Genomic DNA, 23,600 nt, shown 5'->3' with positions numbered 1-23,600 from the left:
ATTGCCGAAGAAGACCCCCGGCGGTGGCGGGGCCTGGGCGGCATCGAAGAACTCCTCCTCGCCCAGGAACGGGGCTGCAGCCTCGGCGGGAGCCCAGTCCATTGGTGGAGCGACGAAGGCCGGCATCGGGGGTGCCTGGTAAGCGTGGTGGACGGCGGCAGATGAGTTGCTTGGTCTTGCCTGTTCTGCAGCGGCAGGGCCAGGGTGCTCCTGACGACCACGGCGACCACGGCGACCGTTGCCTGGGCCCCAATGGCGAGGAGCACCAGCACTGTGGCGTCTGGCAGATCGAGGGATCTCCCGTCCAATGAATCGAACAAGGGCAGAGGTGATTCTATGCAGGTTCATCCCTGCCATCTTACCTTCTCATCTCTTCTTGTTCGTGCTCTGTTGGTCGAGGCTAGCGTGGCTGATAACGTGTAAAGATTTGATGAAAACTTGTGTTCTATTGATTCTGGGCAAAGCCCTATTTATACAAGGATTTGGGGCGCCTCCGGAGAGGCGCCCGTGGCGCAAGAAGACGCCTGTACGGACATTTGCGTCCGTACGGCGCTTTAAACACACGTGACGACCCTTAATGCTAATGATGTCGCTTTATTCTTAACATTATATATCATAATTTTTGACCGATATGGCAACTTTGCGTGCCATTTTAAAAGACTGCTTCTATAAAGAAATACGTATAAGATTGTTTATAGAGAGAGCATATGGCAATTTTAGACAATATTATACTTCTTTACAGAGGGAGTATATGGCAATTTTAAACGATTTATTCTGTAGCCGAGACAAATTATCAGGAGAAAAGCCAAATGTCACTGAAAATTAGATAGAAGCACGACATCATAAGGTAGTAAAATTTCACACGCAGACACAAACTGAGTACCCACCAAATTCACACTTAAATTCCTGCAAAACAGAGAGATCCATAGGTAGCTCTCAGGGACGACATGATGAACAGTACTCAACAAGGATACATGTGGTTTAATAAAAATCCAAGCTCCAGAAACATCAACCAACCATCCACTATCCTTAACCAGGAGTTATCACTAATAGCACTAAAGTTCAACAACCATTAAGTAACTTCGCCCCTGGCCATGACTGTCTTAGTGACCATACTTCTGGAACTCCCACTCGCTGTTGTCTGCAATGCAAAATGGAACGTCAGGATAGTGAACAGGAGTAGCAAGCAACAGTGATGCTGGGGGAAATCAACGGGGCTACAAACCTAGAGGGCACACTTGACGGGTCTTGAGCCAACGGCTGATGCAGTGGAAGTGGAATGCATGGTTGCAAACTCCTGAGAAAATACAAACAGGCCATAACTTAACTCAGTTAATTGCAAACCCTTAACCACATAGTCAGATGCAATCCTCTGCAACATGTAATGTAAAAAAACAATGCAATGTCCGGTATCACTAGAAAATAACAATGAACAACTATGATAATCTTCCAGGAGAGAATTCACTACCATTGATAATTGCGCATAATGTCTGTCTAAATGATCAAGAAGCTGATGCAGTCAAAATGCCGACTTTGGAATCATAGAACAGAAACAAACAGTCCACATGTAAGATCAAGAAACTATTTATCAACCAATGATCTCATCATATGCTACTCTTGAAAAAACAGCTTCTGATCTAAATACAGATCCCTACTACACAATGCAGTCCTAAACATGATGGCACAAGAAATCACTTTTGATCAATTTCCAGTAACACCTGATTCATGTATTTTGACATTGTTTACTCTCTGGGAATTGGTAGGTATTTCGAAAAAAAAACTCAACTGGCAATTAAAATTTAAAAATATGGAGAATCCAAATTGTAACCTATATTTTATTTAAGTTAAAACCAAATGCCATGTTATTACTTGAAGGCGTAACCATAGTTAAAAAAGGTGTGCCTAGGCACGCGATAGCAAAAAGCCCAAATCTTAATGTGCAGATAATTGCAATTAAGTGTGTGTTTTGGTCAGAAAAGCACAAGTCAGTGGCAAAACGTACAGTTAATGTCTGGCGCTTTTTTTCTTTTACTTTGGGAATAACTAGAAGTGAACAATTATAAATGATTAATTACAAAGGGAAGTCATTCGCCAATCTGTCAAGTGCACAGTAGTAACTTCCTTTTGCAATCAACAGATGCTATACCTGAATACAAGAGATGCCTTGCACTATACGCCAGAAGATCATAGAAACTATTGCGCCTTATATTTGCCAAAGGAGGGAGAACTAAGTGCAGTTAAGAACATAGATTAAACCAAATATTCTGTGACTTCCCTAAATTGATTTTAGCCTAGAAATAAGTTTAGAACGAATGAATGACAATCATTGTCCACCTTCAAGTAAACTCAAGGATAGCAGAATGCAGAATAAGATGGTAGGTTCCTTCCTAAATAACATTGCACTGTCAGTCTTGAATTGAAGACAAAGAGTAATAAATGGATGCTAGTTTACTACGAGGTTGGTCACTAGACCACATAAGCCAGGATAGTACCCCATACCTTCAATACCACAATTCAAAGAGTAAAACAATATTACAGAAGTCGATAAGCACTAGGCTGCTGAGCATGGTGTTACGACTGAGCAACGAATCCTCAACAGCACATTCTAATTGTTTTTATAAAACAGTGGAGAATAACAAGTTGATAAATAAGCATCAGCTGTAACTTCAGCTCAGCCAGATAAGGGGAGCCATCGTTGCATGTACATAACACATACCCAGCTTCATGCGGCAGTGCCGAATAAGTAAATCCCCTTGCACGGAAACCATGGAAACCCAAGGACTCCCAATGCCATATAGGTTGTAGTATAACTTAACAAGGCTCACATCAGACAAGCAATATTGAGCAAATAATTAGTAGCACAGCAACACGAACCAACCAAAATAAATATTACATTGTAACAGAGCAGAGCAACAACAAAAAATTATCATCAGGCATCAGCAAATAGCATACAAAATTCTCCAATAGTTCAATCGATGAAACCCCTAATAAAGCCACCACAGACTAAGAAACTTGTTAAGACTTCTAAAAACACACCAATATTCACAGCATGTCCAATACCAGATTGAGCAGCTATTAATACTCAAATAACCCTTACATTAACAATGACAACTACGGCAATTGCAAGACTATACAATAGTAGGGGAATTGCAACATTATACGGCAGGAAACAGGGGAAGCAAGGAAAGAAGATCTGTATCATACCCCAAGCGACGGTGCACTCCTCGCTGGTGGCGCTGGCCTGGTTCGCCTGGCACTCGATGCCTGCATACACACACAAACGTCACGGGTCAGATTTCACACCGAAAACCCTAGAATCGTGGAAACAAAATCGATGCGAAGCGGCGAACGCGACGCGTGCTCACAGAGGTCCATGATGTGGTTACGGCAGATGGCGCAGTTGTCGACCACAATATCTGCGCGCAAAACACGGAAGAACGAGATCAGAATCGCATCGGGTCAGGCGAAAATCAAGCGAACGAAAGAGCAGAACGCGATCGATCGAGCGAGAATAGGTTACCCCAGGCCCAGAGCGAGCGAGCGAGCGACAATAGCTTACCCCAGGCCCAGAGCGCGACGGCGTTCCACTTTTTGATCTCGAAGCGCTTGCCCTTCTTGCAGCCGGCGCCGCCGCAGGAGGAGGAGGGGGCGGCGGGGGGCACGGCCACGGCGACGTCGCCCTGGTCCATCGCGAGCGAACCTGGGGACGAGCGAGCGAGCGAACCCTAGGCGAGCGGAGGGCAGGAGGAGGCACAGCGAGACGGGAGACCGGAACAGAGCTTTCGCGTTTGGTGAAGGGGACGGGGCCAATAAAAGGGGGCACGCGAGAGGCAGGCCTGGGCGTGCGTGGGCTGCCTAGGTTTGCAAGATCGACCGCATCTTAGTCGGACTCATGCTTTTCACGGATTATTATGGGCTGATTTTGTTTTAATTTTTTCCGATGGGCCTATAATTGTACTTTCCCGTCTCCTTTGGACACAAAATTTGATACTCTGAATCAGACTTTCTCCACGCTTTATTATAAATAAAAGAGTTAACATCACTATTAGTGTCAGGAAAAAAAAAGCAATCATCACAACCATACAACAAATTTAAGTGCCGCACCAAAAATAAAAAATTTGGCTGATGAGGCATCAGCAAAAAGTAAAAAAAGCCCCACAAAATAGGGGGGACCACCAAGTGGTCGGTAGCTCAGGAGATCTACGGGGAAGAAGACGAAGAGCCGTCGCAGTCAAAGCGTTCAAAATGTGTCCAAGCCAGTCGTGATCCACTGCCTAGAAAACGGGTGCAAGTGCTGCAAAATACAAGGAATTTGAAGAACAAGTCAGAGGCCCACCTAAGAAAGGCTCGTTCAATAATCATCTTGTTACATGTCGATTATAGGGTCCAAACTAGAGGCGCAAACACAAGCCAGAAGAAGCGTCTCCTCCTCCCGATCTAGTTGGCATGGGTCTGTAGGAACCCGACCAGGTCTAGGGCCTCCCAATCGAGCCCTAGAGCCTCACGTACATAGCTCCAAAGAGCTGTCGTTGCTGAGCACGAGAACATGTTCGTCCATATCTTCAAGACAGTACAAAGGGGACACATCCCATCCCCCAGGGCCGTGCAACTTGATCACCTACGTCCCAGATGGGAGGCGAACCCGCAAAAGCTGCCGAACAAAGATTTTGTTTTTGAGAGGCAAGGGGCTTTCCATAGCTGAAAGGTCCAAGAAAGGGAAGGCCGGCGACATAAGGCATGATAAGCTGAGCCAACAGAAAAGATCCCCAGGGGGTAGCTGCCAAGACACGATGTCTGGATGGTCCGCGATCACCGACGGGAGGGCAACACACAAGTTGGCCCACTCGACTATCTCCATGGGCCCAAATGATCACTGGAACATGATGCTCCAATGGCCATCATGGGCCGCCGTGGAAACCAACGACTGTTGGAAATATGCCCTAGAGGCAATAATAAAAGCATTATTATTATATTTCCTTGTTCATGATAATTGTCTTTATTCATGCTATAATTGTGTTATCCGGAAATCGTAATACATGTGTGAATAAAAGACACCAACATGTCCCTAGTAAGCCTCTAGTTGACTAGCTCGTTGATCAACAGATAGTCATGGTTTCCTGACTATGGACACTGGATGTCATTGATAACGAGATCACATCATTAGGAGAATGATGTGATGGACAAGACCCAATCCTAAACATAGCATAAGATCGTAGAGTTCGTTTGCTAGAGTTTTCCAATGTCAAGTATCTTTTCCTTAGACCATGAGATCGTGTAACTCCCGGATATCGTAGGAGTGCTTTGGGTGTGCCAAACGTCACAACGTAACTGGGTGACTATAAAGGTATACTACGGGTATCTCCGAAAGTGTCTGTTGGGTTGACACGGATCAAGACTGGGATTTGTCACTCCGTATGACGGAGAGGTATCACTGGGCCCACTCAGTAATGCATCATCATAATGAGCTCAAAGTGACCAAGTGTCTGGTCACGGGATCATGCATTACGGTACGAGTAAAGTGACTTGCCGGTAACGAGATTGAACGAGGTATTGGGATACCGACGATCGAATCTCGGGCAAGTAACATACCGATTGACGAAGGGAATTGTATACGGGGTTGCTTGAATCCTCGACATAGTGGTTCATCCGATGAGATCATCGAGGAGCATGTGGGAGCCAACATGGGTATCCAGATCCCGCTGTTGGTTATTGACCAGAGAGCGATGTCGGTCATGTCTACATGTCTCCCGAACCCGTAGGGTCTACACACTTAAGGTTCGGTGACGCCTGGGTTGTAGGGATATGTATATGCAGTAACCCGAATGTTGTTCGGAGTCCCGGATGAGATCCCGGACGTCACGAGGAGTTCCGGAATGGTCCGAAGATAAAGAATTATATATAGGAAGTGCTATTTCGGCCATCGGGACAAGTTTCAGGGTCACCGGTATTGTACCGGGACCACCGGAAGGGTCCCGGGGGGTCCACCGGGTGGGGCCACCTATCCCGGAGGGCCCCATGGGCTGAAGTGGGAAGGGATCCAGCCCAAAGTGGGCTGGGGCGCCACTTCCCCCTAGGGCCCATGCGCCTAGGGTGGGAAAAACCCTAAAGGAAGAGTCCTAGGAGGGGAAGGCACCTCCTAGGTGCCTTGGGGAGGAGGGATTCCTCCCTTGGCCGCCGCCCCCCCTAGGAGATTGCATCTCCTAGGGCCGGCGCCCCCCCCCCCCTTAGGCCCCCTATATATAGTGGGGGGAAGGGAGGACCTCTCACCTTTGCCTTTGGTGCCTCCCTCTCCCTCTCCAACACCTCCTCCTCCTCCATAGTGCTTGGCGAAGCCCTGCCGGAGTACTGCAGCTCCATCACCACCACGCCGTCGTGCTGCTGCTAGAGCCATCTTCCTCAACCTCTCCTTTTTCCTTGCTGGATCAAGAAGAAGGAGACGTTACGCTAACCGTACATGTGTTGAACGCGGAGGTGCCGTCCGTTCGGCGCTAGGATCTCCGGTGATTTGGATCACGTCGAGTACGCCTTCCTCATCCCCGTTCTTTGAACGCTTCCGCGCGTGATCTACAAAGGTATGTAGATGCAATCCGATCACTCGTTGCTAGATGAACTCCTAGATGGATCTTGGTGAAACCGTAGGAAATTTTTTGTTTTCTGCAACGTTCCCCAACAACGACATCATATTAGAACAGATAGAAACACGCTAGGAAACTCCATATGCAACGGCGACCCACCCATTGCCAATGGAGAAGGATATCCTATAGCGGACCTCATGCTTGATCTGTTGGATGGCTCCCTAGAATGGCGAGCCCTCCCTATGCGCACACGCAAGGGCCGACCCAGCAGGTGTTTAGCTTGAATCAGCAGTAGTCATACCCCCCCCCCCCCCTCACAGAGGATTCGCCAGACCCACCTCGGCATTAAGGGCCACGTTCATGTGACGGGACATGCCAATCAATGGGCTTAAAACGTAAGATGACCGTAACATGGCTCTGGCCTGGACGGGACCCGACCCATAAGCGGATCGAACTCACTCAAGGGCATCCTCAAATTTGGTACTCACCCTTCTAGAAAAAAGCTTTGCCAAATTTCACAAAATGTTAAACCTCTGCACAAAGCATTTTCTCATGCTCTGTTGTTCATTTGCTAGTGGACAGTTGGACAGAGTTAACTAAACTTTTATTTCACTAAAACCTATCCACGCAGTTTGTATTCATCAGCTGGAGTACACTAACATATACTCCCTCCGTTCCTAAATATAAGTCTTTGGAGGGATTTCACTATGAACCACATACGGATATATGTAGGTGCATTTTAAAGTGTAGATTCACTCATTTTGCTCCGTATGTAGTCCATAGTGAAATCTCTGCAAAGACTTATATTTAGGAGCGGAGGAAGTACACTATTTGCATGGCGTTGCAGATGCCAACAGTACGGTGTCACCAGAATCCATTTTGTGTGCTTTACTCACATCAAAGCTTGTGCCACAACAATTTTAAGAGCATGATAGCGCTGGCAAGTAAAACCGCATGCAGCAGTAAGAACCAGGCTCACGCAATGGCAAAATCGTGCGACTCTCACAGGTGGGCAGAAAGATTTCAGTAAAGCCTATGCAGCTATGTGGCAACATTATCAGGAATTAAGGACTGTGATCGGTATCCCCAAAATTTATTGATACTGGGACTTCCAGTATCGACTACAGGCAGAGTATGTATGCCTCTGGTACATCGTTTTTTCCCGGCCTTTTCGACGTATCTCAGCTCCATACCAAAGACTAAACTCTGTTGCTTGCGCTTTGTATATATGAGTTTTCGCCTATCTTGGAAAATGTAGTCTACTAGATATGATATCCATCACGGTGTCTGACTCAAGGACCGACTATAACTTCCAAGAGAAAGTAACAGTTATAGAGTCTGGGCTCTGGGCACTGAAGATCAATTGAGACTGCTTGGCCTCCTCTGGTTCTTGACTTGACTTGGTGGTGAGCTTCAGAACCGCGCACTTTATCGGGTCTCGCTCTTGTCAGCTCCGGTTGAGACTCTTGAACACGAAGTACCCGACACTGCCGATTGTCAGGATTATCAACGGACAGATGGCCATGTCGATTCCTTCCTGGATCCGGTTCCTACTCATGGCGTTTCCTTGGCGGGTCAAGACCAAATGCTCGTGAAGCAGGTTGGTGAGGTTGTCAAGCTGATGTATTACTTGGCGCTGACCCCTTGATAAGACCGTAATCTGCTCAGGAAATAAACCATCCAACAAAGTGAAACACCAAGATTTGTACACAATAATGTGTAATATTAAAGAGCAAATGTTTAAACAGCACAACGGGTTCAAATTGTGTATAAAAAAATTATACAGGTCAGGAATATAAATCCACTGACACCTTTGCTATACAGTGTGGCATTTACACTCTGAAGCCTGATCCAACATTCATGTTACATCTACAAGTTGCTAGTTATACGATGTCACTATAATAGTTGAGCTTCTTCATGTAGATTTGGTAGAGACAGGTTCATTTAGGTTGGGTCTCCAATTTATCAAATTGATTTGGGCCAACCAGCGGCAACCGTAACACTGTGATACTGTTATCAAAAGCTGAAGTCTCACTGATTCTCAATCCATTCCAAATCATGGATCTGAATAAAATTAATAAAACACCCATTATTTCCACAAGTCAGGCATGGTTCTACATCTAGCTCCCAACAAGTTCTGAAAAAGTGTAGCTCAAAATAATGCTGCAACATATCCTAGACGAGTCTAAGATTGACAGAATCTATTCTAATTCAATTTCCAACTATTAGCGAGGTTTGAGTTCCGATGCCAAATCTGGTCATTGCTAAACGGTAGCTAACTATCATAATTCACAAATTTATTTCGAAGAGAAGACTACTAGATTGTATATCGTTTATGGATTCAGAAGTACCTTGAGTGAACTTTCAATAGAGCTAAAAACTAAAGGTAAAACTAGGGAAAAGGCAGTCAGGAAAACAGGTGGTAACAGCAGTAAAATACCTCTTCCATCAATGGAGACTCTTTTGAAAGTTGGTTTGATGATGATGAATGGGGTATAAGGGTACCATTACCCAACTGAGAAACAAAAAGATTTGTAGGTGCAGAACCATTACGGGTATCACTTGAAGGAATTAAATTTTGCTGACTCGGTGAAGATTTTATCAGTGTAAATTTTGAGTTAAGATCTTCAACCCGACAGGTAAACTCATCCATCCTCTCATTCAGTGTCGATATCTGTTCTGACAGCTGGTTGATTGCACCCTATGCAAGAGAACAAGTGTCAGAACAAGAATGATTTGAACATCAGCATTCACGTGTGTCAAAATATCATGACAGAACAAGTTCGAAATAGATGTGATTGTTATAGCACTACACAAGAATGAAATATGCTGGAAGGGTCACCTGATTAATCACAGGAGGTTCAGGAGTTCGCCGACTGCCAAACCTTCGGTTGCTTTCAGTCAGTTTATTCAATTTCACAATACTTTTATCTCCGTGTGTTGAATACGAATGAGATAGCCCACTGGAAGGTATCCACAAGAGAATGTCAGCCTCATTCAGGTTCAAGGTTTCAACAAATCAATCAATCACAGGATATTAAACTAGGAACAGATGACATGAAGAAACCTTTTCATAAGTTCGTTTCTCCTATCAGCAGAGGCCCGGGAAAAAGCTTCTTTTGGACTTGAAACCAGCTCATCATCAATGCTGAGCTTTGTCCTCAAATCATCTGGTAATGCCTGAACATCATCTTTGTCACATACCACCGCCAAAACTAAGCAGTATAGCTAGCAGTAAGGTGGAAGATTTACTTTGTAAAGTACATACCATAACATCATTCATCAGTTTCTCCAGTTGAATTTGTTCAATATACGTGCGTGGGATATAAGAACCATCCAAACCTAACTGCTCTGCTACAAATTTGACATAAAGTCTGTCTCTACCTTGCACCTTAATAAAAGAGAAGCAAGGTAAGAAATTTCTTAACAAGTTGCAGGCTCAAAAATAATAATGAGTTTAGTAGTCAAAACATGTGCAAGTCAAATCATATAGACATAAATGCTCACCTGTATATACCTTCGGTTAAGTTGCTCCAGCCAGTCAATTTTAACAGTAGCCTTGCCATCAGAAAACACACGGCTGCTTCTCTTCAGTATAGCTGCTATAGTATATCCCAACGCCATCAAACCACCAAGAAGACGTACACTGACTTCAAAAGTAATCCTCGGTGATATGATAAAAGGATTATCAGTCACCCACTCCTTCAAATTATCAAAAAACACAAGCTAGTCAGCAAACAAGAATGCTAACATAGTGCACATAGGGCAAGATCTAACATTAACTAAAAAGCTAACATAGGGTAGTACCTCACTTAACTACTGCGGTAGAGGATACTATAAGTTTGCAGAGAAGATCAAGTAAAATGCATGGAGTTAAAAATTTGCATATACAAATATAAAAGGGGAATATAGTAAAGAATCGGCTGATCTTTCTTTTTCTTTTTAGACCCACTACACAAGTAGGCTTTGTCTTTATGAGCTGCAGGTGCTTAATTATCAAATTTGAATATTCTAGCAAGGAGAAGATTCCTGAAGCCATCATATGGAATTCATAGTTTTAAATAGCCGGCTATAGCGAAGCTATAGCCCGCTATAGCCTTTTCAGCAGGGTGCCGCTAATTGTCCGCCTTCACAAATAGCCCGCTATAGCCCGCTTTAGCCCGCTATAGGTACGCTATAGCCCGCTTTAGCCCGCTATACCTGATTTGGAGGCCCGCCGCTATTTTCCATAGCCCGCTATTTAAAACGAATAAGGCAGCAACTAAATAAGTGAGAACTGATGACATGAAGAAACCGAAATGTAATATTTCTAACAGAAAACCCAACAATGCCCTTCACAACTATATAGTACATATAGTCATGAAAGAGGGCATACCTCAAACATCAGATTATATTTCCCTTCCCTATTCCGCATTCTCAGATAAGATTGGCATGCTTCTGGATCTTCACCCGGTGGAAGTAAATAGATATCATAAGTTTCTTCATTGCTTTCTGTTTGATCTTCGCCAAGAGCAGCTTTGATTTGATCAGGTGTTAGAGACCGTGGTGACTGTGACAGTACACATCCAAGAGTCAGGTCATCTTACTAAACCATAAGATCATTATTTATTATGCAAGCTAAGGCATTTCTAAAAATATCAACACTCAGCCATCTTGTAACCAGAAAATCCAAATTGATTGGACATGGATGACAAAAAGATTGAACATAATTGAGGAAGACTTACCTTCAGAATGTACATAGGATTCTGGAACCCTGAGAAAGGGTTGAACTTGTTGATGATTCTTATGTGCGCTGTCTTCAAATCCGGCTCAATGAAAGCCTTGTACATTGGATAAACCTGAAAATACCATCTTCCACCATGTTAAACCACACACATTGCCGGATAAAATACTATGTGTGCAAATATTAACCCGTAAACCGCTGATTTTTTCTATAATGACCTTTTACGGGAGCAAGAAAACACAAGGAAAGAGCAGATATAGATTCAAGTTCAAAAGGTCAAGCAACCGTTTCTGAGATCTGGTGAATTATTTCCTCAGGCTCCTGGCCAGCTCGTTGTATGTCCCTTAGGACCCTCTTCACCAGGTCAAAATGAACACCACCAGTGACAGAAACACGCAGATCCAGTATTGGCCGTAACTTATCACTCAGTGCATATATACCTTCAATAATAACAATTCTGGAGCTAGGGACATCAACTGTTCTGTTGGCCATAAGAAAATGATATAGTTAGATAAGATCAATCATGGTGAAATATGAGCCTAATTTTCTAGTACATAATGTAAAGATCGCAGTGATGACGCAAGAATGTTTCTACCTGTATCCAGTCCGGCAACTCATCTTGAAATCATATATTGGAACCTGAACGGACCTTCCTTCCTTCAAACCATGAATATTTTCCAACAGTGTGTCATAATCTGTTAGACGTGGATCTGACCAAATTTTACAGATACATATCAGTTACTCAAGTTAGCATTTAGCACCACAACAAATGAATACAGTCCCATGCAAAAAATTACCGATATTTTTATTATATACTAAATCATATGCAAATATTACTGCAGAGACATGTGGTTCCAAGTAAGAACTATAAGATAATGCATAGATTATGTAATGTAAATTATAAGTGTTTCTTATTACAGGAATCTTCCTATTGTAACAGAAGTAGCCATCCAGATTAGTTGGGTTACCATCAAAATTGCCATCAACTATGCGACTTGCATCATTGTAGTTGTCCATTGATATGACAGCAACACTGGGCATGAAATTGAGGACCTTCTCAGTAAACACCGTCTTACCAGCCCCAGAGGGGCCAGCAACTCCCACAAATATTATCCCTTCATTGTTTTGCACCAGGAGCTGGATGGCGCGGATCATGACAAAGAAGCCTTTCTCAAAAGACAGTGGCTCTGGAAAGGGGACGATCTCATAGCGGCTTGTGTCCTTCCTTTTCACCAGCTGGACCTGGTCACGCAGAAGGCCATTCCGCTTCCTTGGCGACTCGGACAGGGAATCACTACGCTCCATTCAAAAGAAGTCTCCGAGACAACTTAACCTACAATGAAGAACCTTAAGTATCACGAGTCAACAATGACATGCTAAAAGAAATGTGGTGTACCAGAACATAAAGGAACTGTAACTGAAATAATCACATCACTGGAATTGCATAATCTCTCAACGTCCCTACAATAGTGCAACTGAAATCTATGAAGAGACAGACAGGACACAGTTAACTAATGTACTGGTAATCCTTTGCGCATAGGTGAGGGAGGACACGAGCACAGTTAACAAAAGACAGACAGTACATGGACCTTGCAACTGAGCTCTATTACGGGGCAGACAGGAGAGGGACCTCGCAACTACAGGGGATGGGCTTCGGGGCCCCGTGCAGGCTCCATCAAGGTACTGAAACCTTCCACGTGAATCGCCCACTGAATGACAAGGTACTCGACTATTGCAGATGGGTAACTAACCTACTACCAACCAAACTCGCAAGTAATCCAGGCTACGAACTCGCGGCAGAACTGCAGGGCCGGGCCTTGACGTGGGGCATATGCGGGTTCAGTTCGGAAAACAATTTGAAGCGGCGTGGGAAGGAGCCGACGCTCCGGGAGGAGAGCCAGGGCCGTCCCGAGAATCAGCCGCGCCGTCCTGCGGGGAGGAGGAGAGCCGCGGCGCAATGGGGCGAGGCAGCGATTTTGGCGGCGAGGGGGAGGAGGAGGCGGCGGGACGATCGAGAAAATGAGGAGAGTAGCTCACCGGAGGGGCGGCGGCGGGGGACGAGGGCTCCGGTCGCCGGCGACCTGGGCGGCGAGGCGGGTCCGCGGCCCTGTTCTCCGTGTCAGGCGCCGCTGCTCGGCTTCGATCGAGTAGAGGAAGCTCAGGGAAGGAAGGAAGGGAGGGGTGTTTTTGCAACTGGATGGGAATTTCGGATCCGGGGCCTATTTTTTAGGGGTGGAAAAATGAGAAAAAACGGGTAGACGATTCTTTCTAGGTTTTCGTGATTTGTTTCCACATCCAGAGGGGAATAATTTCCTGCCGCTTTTTGCTGCTTTGCTTATACGTACTCCTTTAGGGCTCCGCGCAGGCTAGTTTCTATATATGCACTTGATATTTTTGAAGCGCTCTGGGATATGTTAGGCGTCCAACATTGAATGAATTTTTTTGTCATGATGACCACATATCGCCTGTCCTCGTCGTGCACCGTCACATAAGTTACACATGCATGAATTAAATAGTCTTTTCTCGCAAAAAAAGAATTAAATCATTTTTCAGGTTTATAATCCTTGTGCATCTTAAATGCAGAGATCGGAAGCTAAACTCTTCTAGTTGTACCACCTTAGATACATCAGAAGAGCCAAGCTTCCTTAAAATAAATAAATAAAATCTAATTGTGCATCGGTGGAGCTCCTCTAAAGCAAGGTGGGGCGGCCCTCTCAAAGAGGGTGACACGTGGAGTGGTTGCGAGGAGCGTGATACCATGAGAGAAGATAATAACTAGGGCAGGACACACCGGGATAGGAAAAGATACACGTTTTTCTTGACGTGTTTTAAGCTAAAAAGCATCGACACGAGACTATCATTCTTGCACAATTTGATCAAATCTATGTACCTTGAAGCATATATGCTCACGACGACACGTGTTGCTATAGGTGTATGCGCACAAATCTTCAGCACATGTTGCTATGGGTGTATGCGCACAATCTTCAGTTAAAAAGCAACGAAAACGACAAATGCTAGATGAAGTGATAAGCTTGCCACGATGTCTTTCCAGATAGATCTGCTTGTGGTATGTCGTGTGGCAGATTGGGTCACATTAGGGAGAAGAAAATAAAACCCTGCTCATCCCAAAATTTAGACTAGTGAGCTTCGATTCGTTGAATGTTGTCATTTTTAAAAATTGCCTTCTGTTTTTGTTTGTGTTTCGTTATCGTCAAATTTTCAATAGAAACCTTGTGTTTTATATCAAACTCAACTAGCAATATAACATATATATAAATTTCATTTTTTTTTTGAACAGAGAAAGGGTCCGGAAGGACCCAGAGCATCCATTAACTATCAGCGGCTGCAGTACAGAGCTCATACCAGGACTGAAAAGAAAAGGAAATTACATCATAGTCATTGAAACTAACAAGGAGGACCCCATCCTGATGATTAAGATTACAATCGGGTCCAATACTCAACTCCAGCGTAGATCCAGTCCGGCCATCACCGGGGACGTGGCCACTTGAGATCACTGGACCGCCACTACTCCATCTCCGGACAAAGATGGAAGAAGAGGACTCCATGTTGAAGTTGAACAGCTGCCTCTCAAATGGCATCAAGCCAGGAGGAAGAAACGAAGCCAGCATGGCTTCACCAGGCCGCCCTTCGGCCAAAAATGTCACCGGGAAGGCGGCGGAGACCGGCAGCTCCAGTGGGCGCCGTAGCTCCACTCCAAGCACCGATGAGAATATGCACAAACCCAATCGAAACAAACTTGCGCTCCACCTCTTCCACTTTCTGTCCCCATCTCCACGACAGCGACGAACAAATGGAACAAGGCGACGGAGATCCTCCAGATCAGGGAAAGATTCGAGCTTATTAGGGAAGCTATCACCAGATCTACCACCCGCTGTCAACTTCCACCATGGAAGCTCACCTCGGGAGAGAACCAGCCGCCAGGCGCTGCTCGAGGACGCCTGGACGAAGCTCCAACTCGACATCACGTCAAACGCCACAGAGACAAACCTAGACTCAGTCCTAAACCTAATCTTACACCTACTTGACGGAGGAGAGACCTGGCTACCTTCCCCATGCTCGCTCACGACGGCAGCACCGCCGGAGGAGGAGGGCCAAGGAGCCGGGCGACACTTTTCTTGTGCGACTCTCAACGGTGGCTAGACGAGAGGAGTCCCTGTACATATATATAAATTTCATGGATATAACATATACTATCGTATGTGTTAAAATAGGACAACCCACAACATGCACACAATCTTGATGTAGCACGCATGGCGCAAGAATTTTGCCCACATCTGAACCGACTTCATATTTGCATTTCCTCACGTTCACATGAATAATTTTTTTGCACCATGATGAATATGGTAAAAAAAATTGAACACGGTATAATAAAAAAATGCTCACGTAGCCATACATAAAATCACCCCTACAAACACGCACACACGCGAACCAATCTGTAGTTGGATGGTTAGATGGACTGTTGTATCCCCAACCAATCAGGGTTCAAGTTCTGGTGCTCGCATTTATTCCTGAATTTATTTCAGGATTTTCGACGATGCGCATTCAGTGGAAGAAGAGGTAAGGTGTGCGTGTGTGCCTTCATAAGAGTGAGTGTATGCGTGCGTATATGAGCGCTTGCGTTTGTACTGTGTTAGAAAAAACACGCACACACACACTACCCTTACGGGCTCTTTCGAGAAATTGAGTTGGCACAAAATCTTAAGAGTAATAAAGTCATTACAAGCACCTCGTAATCCATGAGAGCATCTCCTTCTATTGAACGGACCAGTGTCAAATCTAGAACTTGAATCTTAGTGGATTGATTCCACCACACTTGAATATGGTAATATATTTTTCTATTTGACATTTGACTACATTTGTAAGTTGAGAACCATTTTCTTGGAGATATACATCATGGACCTGTGACCACGTGAATTGCCCAATAATATCCTGACGACAAATGTTAGATTCCTAATTTGTCAGTACGTGCCGTGCAGCAGGCTTGGAGTCTTGGAACAGATTCTCTTGGTTGGGCACCGGTGGTCAGGACAACCAGTCAACCGCCGGGTCATCAGAGACGTGAGCATCTCGGTACAAAATACTTCATTACAAACACATGTCGGATTCCTATCGGATAAATTGAAAAGTTGCATGGGATGCACGTCAGGGAAAAGAAAGATCTTCCCGGCATTTAGAGCAACTTTAATGGGACGATCCATTTCGTCCGTGGCCGTCCGTTTGAATCGGTGTGGACAAAAAAGCCTGCCCAACGCGCTCGTCCTCTTTTCTCATCGGCCCCGCTGGTCGGTGGCACATTGGATTCACACACTCGCCCGCCTGCTACGTCGCCGATGTCGTCGGCCATTTTTTCAGATTAAAATGGATACATAGATAGTTCTAGCATACACAGATAAAAGAAAAAGACCATTACTCGTCGCTTTCTGACTCCGACTCGGTAATGTCCTCCTCCGACGTTTGAAGGTAGGCGTCAGCAAGCTGCTCGTCTTCAAAGTCCCAACCCGATATTTCTTGTAGTTTCAGTTTCAATTGAGCTGCCTGCTTCCGCAAACGCTTGTCCTCTCGATAGGCGGCTCGCTCCCTCCTCCTCGCGTCCCTCTCCGATCTCAATTGCTTATAGAACTGGCGCTCGTTAACGATGTCCTGCGGGTAGCCTCCTCGCCACAACACCAAGGCTTTCACGTCCTTCTCTGCGATGGCGAGGCGACGCTGCCGCCTCCGATGGACACGACGATCCTCGTCGGTGAAAAGCCGCGGGAGAGGCGCCAGATCCTGCGCCCGCTGGCTCGACACGTTGGGAAAATTCATATCCCGACGAGGCCTCAGGAGACGCCACGCCGCCGCGTCATACGTGCGGGCCGCCTCCTCTGCGGTGTCGAAGATGCCGAGGACGAGACGTTTCTCGTGAAACCAGATCTCGGCGGAGAAGGCGCCGGAACGGTGCTCGCGGATTCCGCGAAAATCCGAAGCGTGTAGGCGGCGGATCGACATGGTGGCGCAGAGGCAGCGAGAGTGGGCGGCCGACAGAGTGTGAAGGGAGCGCCTTCTTTTGTAGCAAGCGTCGGCCGCGGCGCGCGCGCTGGAGCGCCAAAACCAACGCGCGCGAACCTTTCCTGCGTGCTGGAGCGTCAAAATCAGGGCGATGGCACGATGTTAAACACGCGCGATCATAAAAATAGGTCGGCTCGTTGGGCGCACTGCCGACCCAAAACTAAAAAAGGCGGACGGCCGACCCAAACAAACAAAAAGCGAACAAAAATATCATCCGTTTAGGTCAGTCCGTTGGAGTTGCTCTTATCCCACCAAAAAGCACGGCAAGATTCCCTTTCAGGAAAGGAGAAGTAAGTTGACGGCAACGTGGAGTAGCTCGGAACGGAAGAGGCGGAAAATATCCACCTCCTTCTGAGCCATTCTCGTTTGCTTGCGGGCCAACCCTGATCGCCTCGAGTTGAGCAGCAGAGTTTGGCACGGCGTGGGCGTCGCCTGTACGGTGTCTGGTGGAGCTGATAAACATGGAGAGCAGCATCGTGGTGTACGCACGCATCACGGCTGTACAATGGTGTACGTACGCATCACGGATGTACTCAATGGTTGGTGAAGGAACGGGCAGGAGAAAGCCATAGACTCATACGCACGAAAATATCTTGGTTGTCACCGTGAGCATCTTATTCCGAGGACTTGGTCCAAACAGAGGGAGCGTCAGGATGTTGGAGCTTTGCCACGCCGTGGCTTCTCCTCCGCTGCTCGAGCCATTACACTTTTTTCTTTTTTTCTTTTTTAACACGGCACAGACACAAGCGCTCATATAAACGTCATACACTCATTCATATGAACATACACGCACACCCTATCCTTATAAGCATCTTCGAGAGACAAACATCATATCATCTTGAAAAATTTATGAAGTCATTGTAGATGCCTTGTAGTCGACGGAAACGTCTCCTTCCACTGAAAACGTATCGCCGGAAATTCTTAAATAAATTCAGAATAAATGCGAGCATTAGGACTTATCTTAATGGGTTGGAGATACCACTGTCCACCTATTTCAACCACGGATTGGTTTTTCTTTTCAGAGATAGAGGATTGTGTGTTAATTAATCTGGACCAAGGCGGTCCAATTTATATAAGTGTACAACCCACTCGGGACTTGACCGTGTCTTTTTTTCAAAACAAAACTTTATTCACTGGAAATAATAGTTACGATCATTTATGAGAAAGGTGCTATTTTAATCGAAGATTCCTCAAACCAATCAAACGAAAAAAAATTCTAGCCAACCTAGCAAGTTTCATGAGCAATTTTATTTGCTTCCCTAATATAATGTTCAAATCTAGTGTCGGTACTAAAACCGGCAGACGGGTAGGGGGGCCCGAGCTATGGATCTTAGATCAATGGGTAATAGGGGATGAAGGGGGTAGTATTTACCCGTGTTCGGGCCCTCTCGAAGAGGTAAACCCCTACGTCCTGCTTTGATTATATTGATGTTGATGTATCGAGTATAGGCTTGATCTACCACGAGACCGTATGTTGTGTTCTAACCCTAAGGTGAGTAATGATCAATCTGTCCCTACGGACTAAACCCCTCAACTTATATAGGCACATGGGGTATCTAGTTTTACATATGGTCGGTCGTCAGCTGTAAAAACATGCCAATAGCCAGAGCAATCCTTGGTGGTACACGCCAAGTCTTCAGCAGAGTCCCTCTTGAGCACGGAATTTCCTAACGGACGCTCGCTGCATCGAGTTGTCGAGGCTTCGCACAGAGAGGCGAGCAACTAGCGATCAAGATGGGCCGGCCCAGTTAGGAGATAGCGCTGGCGCTACAGCTTCCGGTTTTGGGAACCTTCTGGAAGGTTCCTGAACGGTTTTGGGAACCTTCTAGAAGGTTCTTGAACCGGGTTTTCACTGGTTTTTTCTGTTTTCTTTTTCTTTGTTGTTTTTCCTGTTTTTTCTTTTTCTTTCCTCGCTTTTCTGTTTCTTTATTTCATCTTTCAATTTCTTTTTCTTCTCCTTTTATTTTCTTTTTGTTCACATTTCAAATTATGTTTGAGAGTTTCAAAACATCTTCCCATTACAAAATTGTTCTCCATTTCAAATCCGCGCTTCCAAATTTGTTCTCCATTTCATAATTTGTTCTCAACATTCAAAAATTGTTTGCGCTTCCAAATTTGTTCTCCATTTTTAAATTTGTTCTCAACATTCAAAAAATGTTCGTGCTTTCAAAAACTGTTCGAGCTTCCAAATTTGTTCTCCATTTCAAAATTTGTTCTCAACATTAAAAAAATTCGTGCTTTAAAAAATTGTTCGCATCGTTTCAGAAACTGTTCACCTTTTAATGTTTTATTCACAAAACAACAAATATTTTGTTTAAAAAAGTTCCCATTTCCAAAATTTGTTCACAAATACAAAAACTGTTCACATGTTTAAATTTTGTTTGCAAATGCAAAAATGTATGTGAATTTCAAAAAAATGTTCCAAATGTTGTTCACAAATTCAAAGCTGTTCAGGAAGTTCGAAAATTTGTTCACAATTTGAAAAAAATGGTTTCAAAATTTGTTCACATATGAAAAAAAAAATCTTCTCATGTTTATTTTTTGTTCAAAATTCAATAGTGTTTGCGAATTTAAAAAAAACATTTTTCCAAATTTTGTTCACATATTGAAGGTTCATGTTTTTCAAAATTAGTTCGCAAATGAAAATAATGCTAGAATTTTGTAAAAGTAGTTTTAAATTTTCAAATGTATTCATTTTTTGAATTTCTTAATTTTTTCCTATAAATGTTTTGTGTTTACAATAACTAGTTGATTATTTCAAAAAATGTTCTCGTATTTAATTTTTTGTTCCATTTTTTAACTTTTTTGAGTTTCCCAAATAATGTTTTCCTTTCAAAAAGTATTTTCTTTTAAAAAAAATCTTGTTTGGCATTTTTGTAAAAATAAATAATCTGCCACGTATTGTAGTTCATATATACCGGGCTGCCATTTTACACACTAAATCTCAGTTATACAGTGGCTACGGACGCGCTTTCATGGCGGGAGGACTTGTGTTCTATCCCTCGCCCACAAGTTTTTATGGAATTTTGTGAATTTGTTTTATTTTTTGCTGCTTCTGTTTGGTTTTTTTACGTCGGCGCTGCCACTCTTTCACAAATAGCTTGCGTGGCGGAGTGGCTACAGCATAGCGTGCGCATGTAGAGATCACGGGTTCGATTCCAGTACTGTCGCCTTTTTTGGCATCTCTTTCATTCAGCAAAGGACGGCGAATGGGCCGGCCCACGTGAACCGCATCCTGTGTGAAACGGCGACTTCTTGCCGCAATAAGCGGCATATAGGAGGTCCCCTTGAGCACGCCAGTGCTTGAGGCTTCCGGAGTCCTTGTGAGATCGGTGGGCCATAAGCTCGGCCCACGGACCGCAGGCCAACTAGGTCAGTACCCCCTAGTCCATGACACCGTCAGTAGCCCCTGAACTTGTCTCTGGGTAAGCAATCTTTCTCGGACAGGTGACTTCGCCTTTTTTGGCATCTCTTTCATTCAGCAAAGGACAGCGAATGGGCCGGCCCACGTGAACCGCATCCTGTGTGAAACGTCGACTTCTTGCCGCAATAAGCGGCATATAGGAGGTCCCCTTGAGCACGCCAGTGCTTGAGGCTTCCGGAGTCCTTGTGAGATCGGTGGGCCATAAGCTCGGCCCACGGACCGCAGGCCAACTAGGTCAGTACCCCCTAGTCCATGACACCGTCAGTAGCCCCTGAACTTGTCTCTGGGTAAGCAATCTTTCTCGGACAGGTGACTTCGACTTCGGCACGCGAGTTCCTCCTCGTTGTCAGTTCTCACAATTTGTCCCCTTGAGGGGCTACTGTGTGAAACGGCAACTTCTTGCCGCAATAAGCGGCATATAGGAGGTCCCCTTGAGCACGCCAGTGCTTGAGGCTTCCGGAGTCCTTGTGAGATCGGTGGGCCATAATCTCAGCCCACGGACCGCAGGCCAACTAGGTCAGTACCCCCTAGTTCATGACACCGTCAGTAGCCCCTGAACTTGTCTCTGGAGACGGGGTAAGCAATCTTTCTCGGACAGGTGACTTCGACTTCGGCATGCGAGTTCCTCCTCGTTGTCAGTTCTCACAATTTGTCCTGAGTCTTTACTCATCGAAAACCGAGGTCTTTGTAATCTGAATAATTTTCTAGCGATCTGATCCCACCACGCATGGTCCCCGTTGATAGAAATAATTCCTCCTTGATCCACGAGCCATCTGGGGGACCGACTGCTTTAAGGTGAGGCGTCGAAACATCGTTTTTGCCTTATTTAATGGGGGCACGACCCGAGGCCGCAGCGGAGACGCGCATTCCAAATTTCTCCTTGCTCGGTTGAGACGTGAGACCCTTCCCCAAAATCCCCATCTCGAGAGCTTTAGCAATGGCGACCAACGCGGGTTCGTCGACACGTCCCCATGGACCCTCAAAGGTGACCGGGGGAGCTATGTCGTTTCCCGCCTTTGACTAAACCGTCAGTAGCCCCTGAACTTGTCTCCGGAGACGGGGTAAGCAATCTTTCTCGGACAGGTGACTTCGACTTCGGCACGCGAGTTCCTCCTCGTTGTCAGTTCTCACAATTTGTCCTGAGTCTTTACTCATCAAAAACCGAGGTCTTTGTAATCTGAATACTTTTCTAGCGATTTGATCCCACCACGCATGGTCCCCGTTGATAGAAATAATTCCTCCTCGATCCATGAGCCATCTGGGGGACCGACTGCTTTAAGGTGAGGCGTCGAAACGTCGCTTTTGCCTTATTTAATGGGGGCACGACCCGAGGCCGCAGCGGAGACGCGCATTCCAAATTTCTCCTTGCTCGGTTGAGACGTGAGACCCTTCCCCAAAATCCCCATCTCGAGAGCTTTAGCAATGGCGACCAATGCGGGTTCGTCGACACGTCCCCATGGACCCTCAAAGGTGACCGCGGGAGCTATGTCGTTTCCCGCCTTTGACTAAACCAACTCGCCACCCAAGGTTACTTACCAAACTCATATCTAACTTCCACTCACCCCCAGCTTAATGTCCGTAAATGGGCAAGCGCATGCAGATAGCCACCCTACTTCGTATGGAGAGGAGATGGTGTGTTTTGTTCCTTTCTTATTACGAGGCCTTGGATTTCCCATCCGCCCCTTCCTCTGGGGCCTACTGGAGTTCTACGGGATCCAACTCCACCACCTTACCCTAACTCCATTCTACACATTGAGGGGTTCGTCACCTCTGCGAGATATCCTCCCACTGCTCGAGCCATTACTCTTTTTTTCAGGGGTAAAGGATTGTATATTAATTAATCTAGACCAAGGCGAACCAGTTTATATAAGTGTACAACCCACTCGGGACTTGACCGTTGATACGTCTCCAACGTATCTATAATTTTTTATTTTTCCATGCTATTATAGTATCAATATTGGATGTTTATATGCAGCTATATATCATTTTTTGTGTCTAACCTATTAACCTAGTGCCCAGTGTCAGTTCTTTTTTTGCTTTTCAGAAAATCAATATCAAACAGAGTTCAGATGGAGAAAAAACTTTGGATTAATTTTTTTGGACCAGAAGGGACCCTAGAGGGTTCGGGAGAAGACCTTGGGAGTCACGAGGGAGCGACAAACCCAGGGGGCATGCCCGGAGGGGGTAGGCGCACCCTCCAGGCTTGTGGGGCCCTCGTGGCACCTCTTGACCTAATTCTACCTCTATAAATTCTCAAATATTCACACATCACAAAGCCACCCAAAATACTTTCCCCCCACTGCAAGTTTCTCTTCTTCCACGATCCCATCTGGAGGCCTTTTTTGGCACCCTGACAGAGGGTGAATCAATCACGGAGGGCTTCTACATCAATCTTGTTGCCCTTCCGATGATGTGTGAGTAGTTTACCACAGACCTACGGGTCCATAGCTAATAGCTAGTGAAGGAAATATGCCCTAGAGGCAATAATAAACTTGTTATTTATATTTCCTTATATCATGATAAATGTTTATTATTCATGCTAGAATTGTATTGACCAGAAACTTAGTACATGTGTGAATACATAGACAAAATAGAGTGTCCCTAGTATGCCTCAACTTGACTAGCTCGTTAATCAAAGATGGTTAAGTTTCCTGACCATAGACATGTGTTGTCATTTGATGAACGGGATCACATCATTAGAGAATGATGTGATGGACAAGACCCATCCGTTAGCTTAGCATAATGATCGTCTAGTTTTATTGCTATTGCTTTCTTCATGACTTATACATGTTCCTTTGACTATGAGATT

The 23,600-nt window shown here is 45.2% G+C and overlaps 2 protein-coding genes across 4 annotated transcripts; both read right to left on the bottom strand.

Moving 5' to 3' along the window:
* Nucleotides 1–843: 843 nt before the first annotated feature.
* LOC123128144 (E3 ubiquitin-protein ligase RBX1) lies at nt 844–3,834 on the bottom strand. Its single transcript, XM_044548080.1, has 5 exons — nt 3,560–3,834; nt 3,366–3,416; nt 3,205–3,264; nt 1,226–1,297; nt 844–1,141 (listed from the first exon to the last, which is right to left on the bottom strand). The coding sequence occupies exons 1-5, from the start codon at nt 3,687–3,689 to the stop codon at nt 1,104–1,106; spliced, it is 351 nt and encodes a 116-aa protein (XP_044404015.1). The 5' UTR covers nt 3,690–3,834; the 3' UTR covers nt 844–1,103.
* A 3,795-nt stretch (nt 3,835–7,629) lies between these two features.
* LOC123128143 (inorganic pyrophosphatase TTM2) lies at nt 7,630–13,570 on the bottom strand. Of its 3 annotated transcripts, none has more exons than XM_044548077.1 (12): nt 13,336–13,570; nt 12,267–12,631; nt 11,894–12,008; nt 11,584–11,779; nt 11,300–11,413; nt 10,951–11,124; nt 10,083–10,277; nt 9,844–9,966; nt 9,643–9,755; nt 9,418–9,538; nt 9,016–9,276; nt 7,630–8,235 (listed from the first exon to the last, which is right to left on the bottom strand). In XM_044548077.1, exons 2-12 carry the CDS (start codon nt 12,601–12,603, stop codon nt 8,023–8,025), a joined length of 1,962 nt encoding a protein of 653 aa, XP_044404012.1. In that variant the 5' UTR covers nt 12,604–12,631; nt 13,336–13,570; the 3' UTR covers nt 7,630–8,022. The 3 variants fall into 3 exon arrangements, with proteins under 3 accessions (XP_044404012.1, XP_044404013.1, XP_044404014.1); XM_044548078.1 differs by having other exon boundaries at nt 12,267–12,645; nt 13,336–13,518; XM_044548079.1 differs by lacking the exon at nt 7,630–8,235 and adding an exon at nt 8,278–8,639.
* Nucleotides 13,571–23,600: the final 10,030 nt, after the last annotated feature.

Source organism: Triticum aestivum, chromosome 6A (assembly GCF_018294505.1).
Source record: "Triticum aestivum cultivar Chinese Spring chromosome 6A, IWGSC CS RefSeq v2.1, whole genome shotgun sequence".
In the NCBI taxonomy this organism is placed as follows: domain Eukaryota; kingdom Viridiplantae; phylum Streptophyta; class Magnoliopsida; order Poales; family Poaceae; genus Triticum; species Triticum aestivum.
Note: the sequence above shows the minus strand (reverse complement) of the source record. Positions and strands in the feature narration are given on the sequence as shown.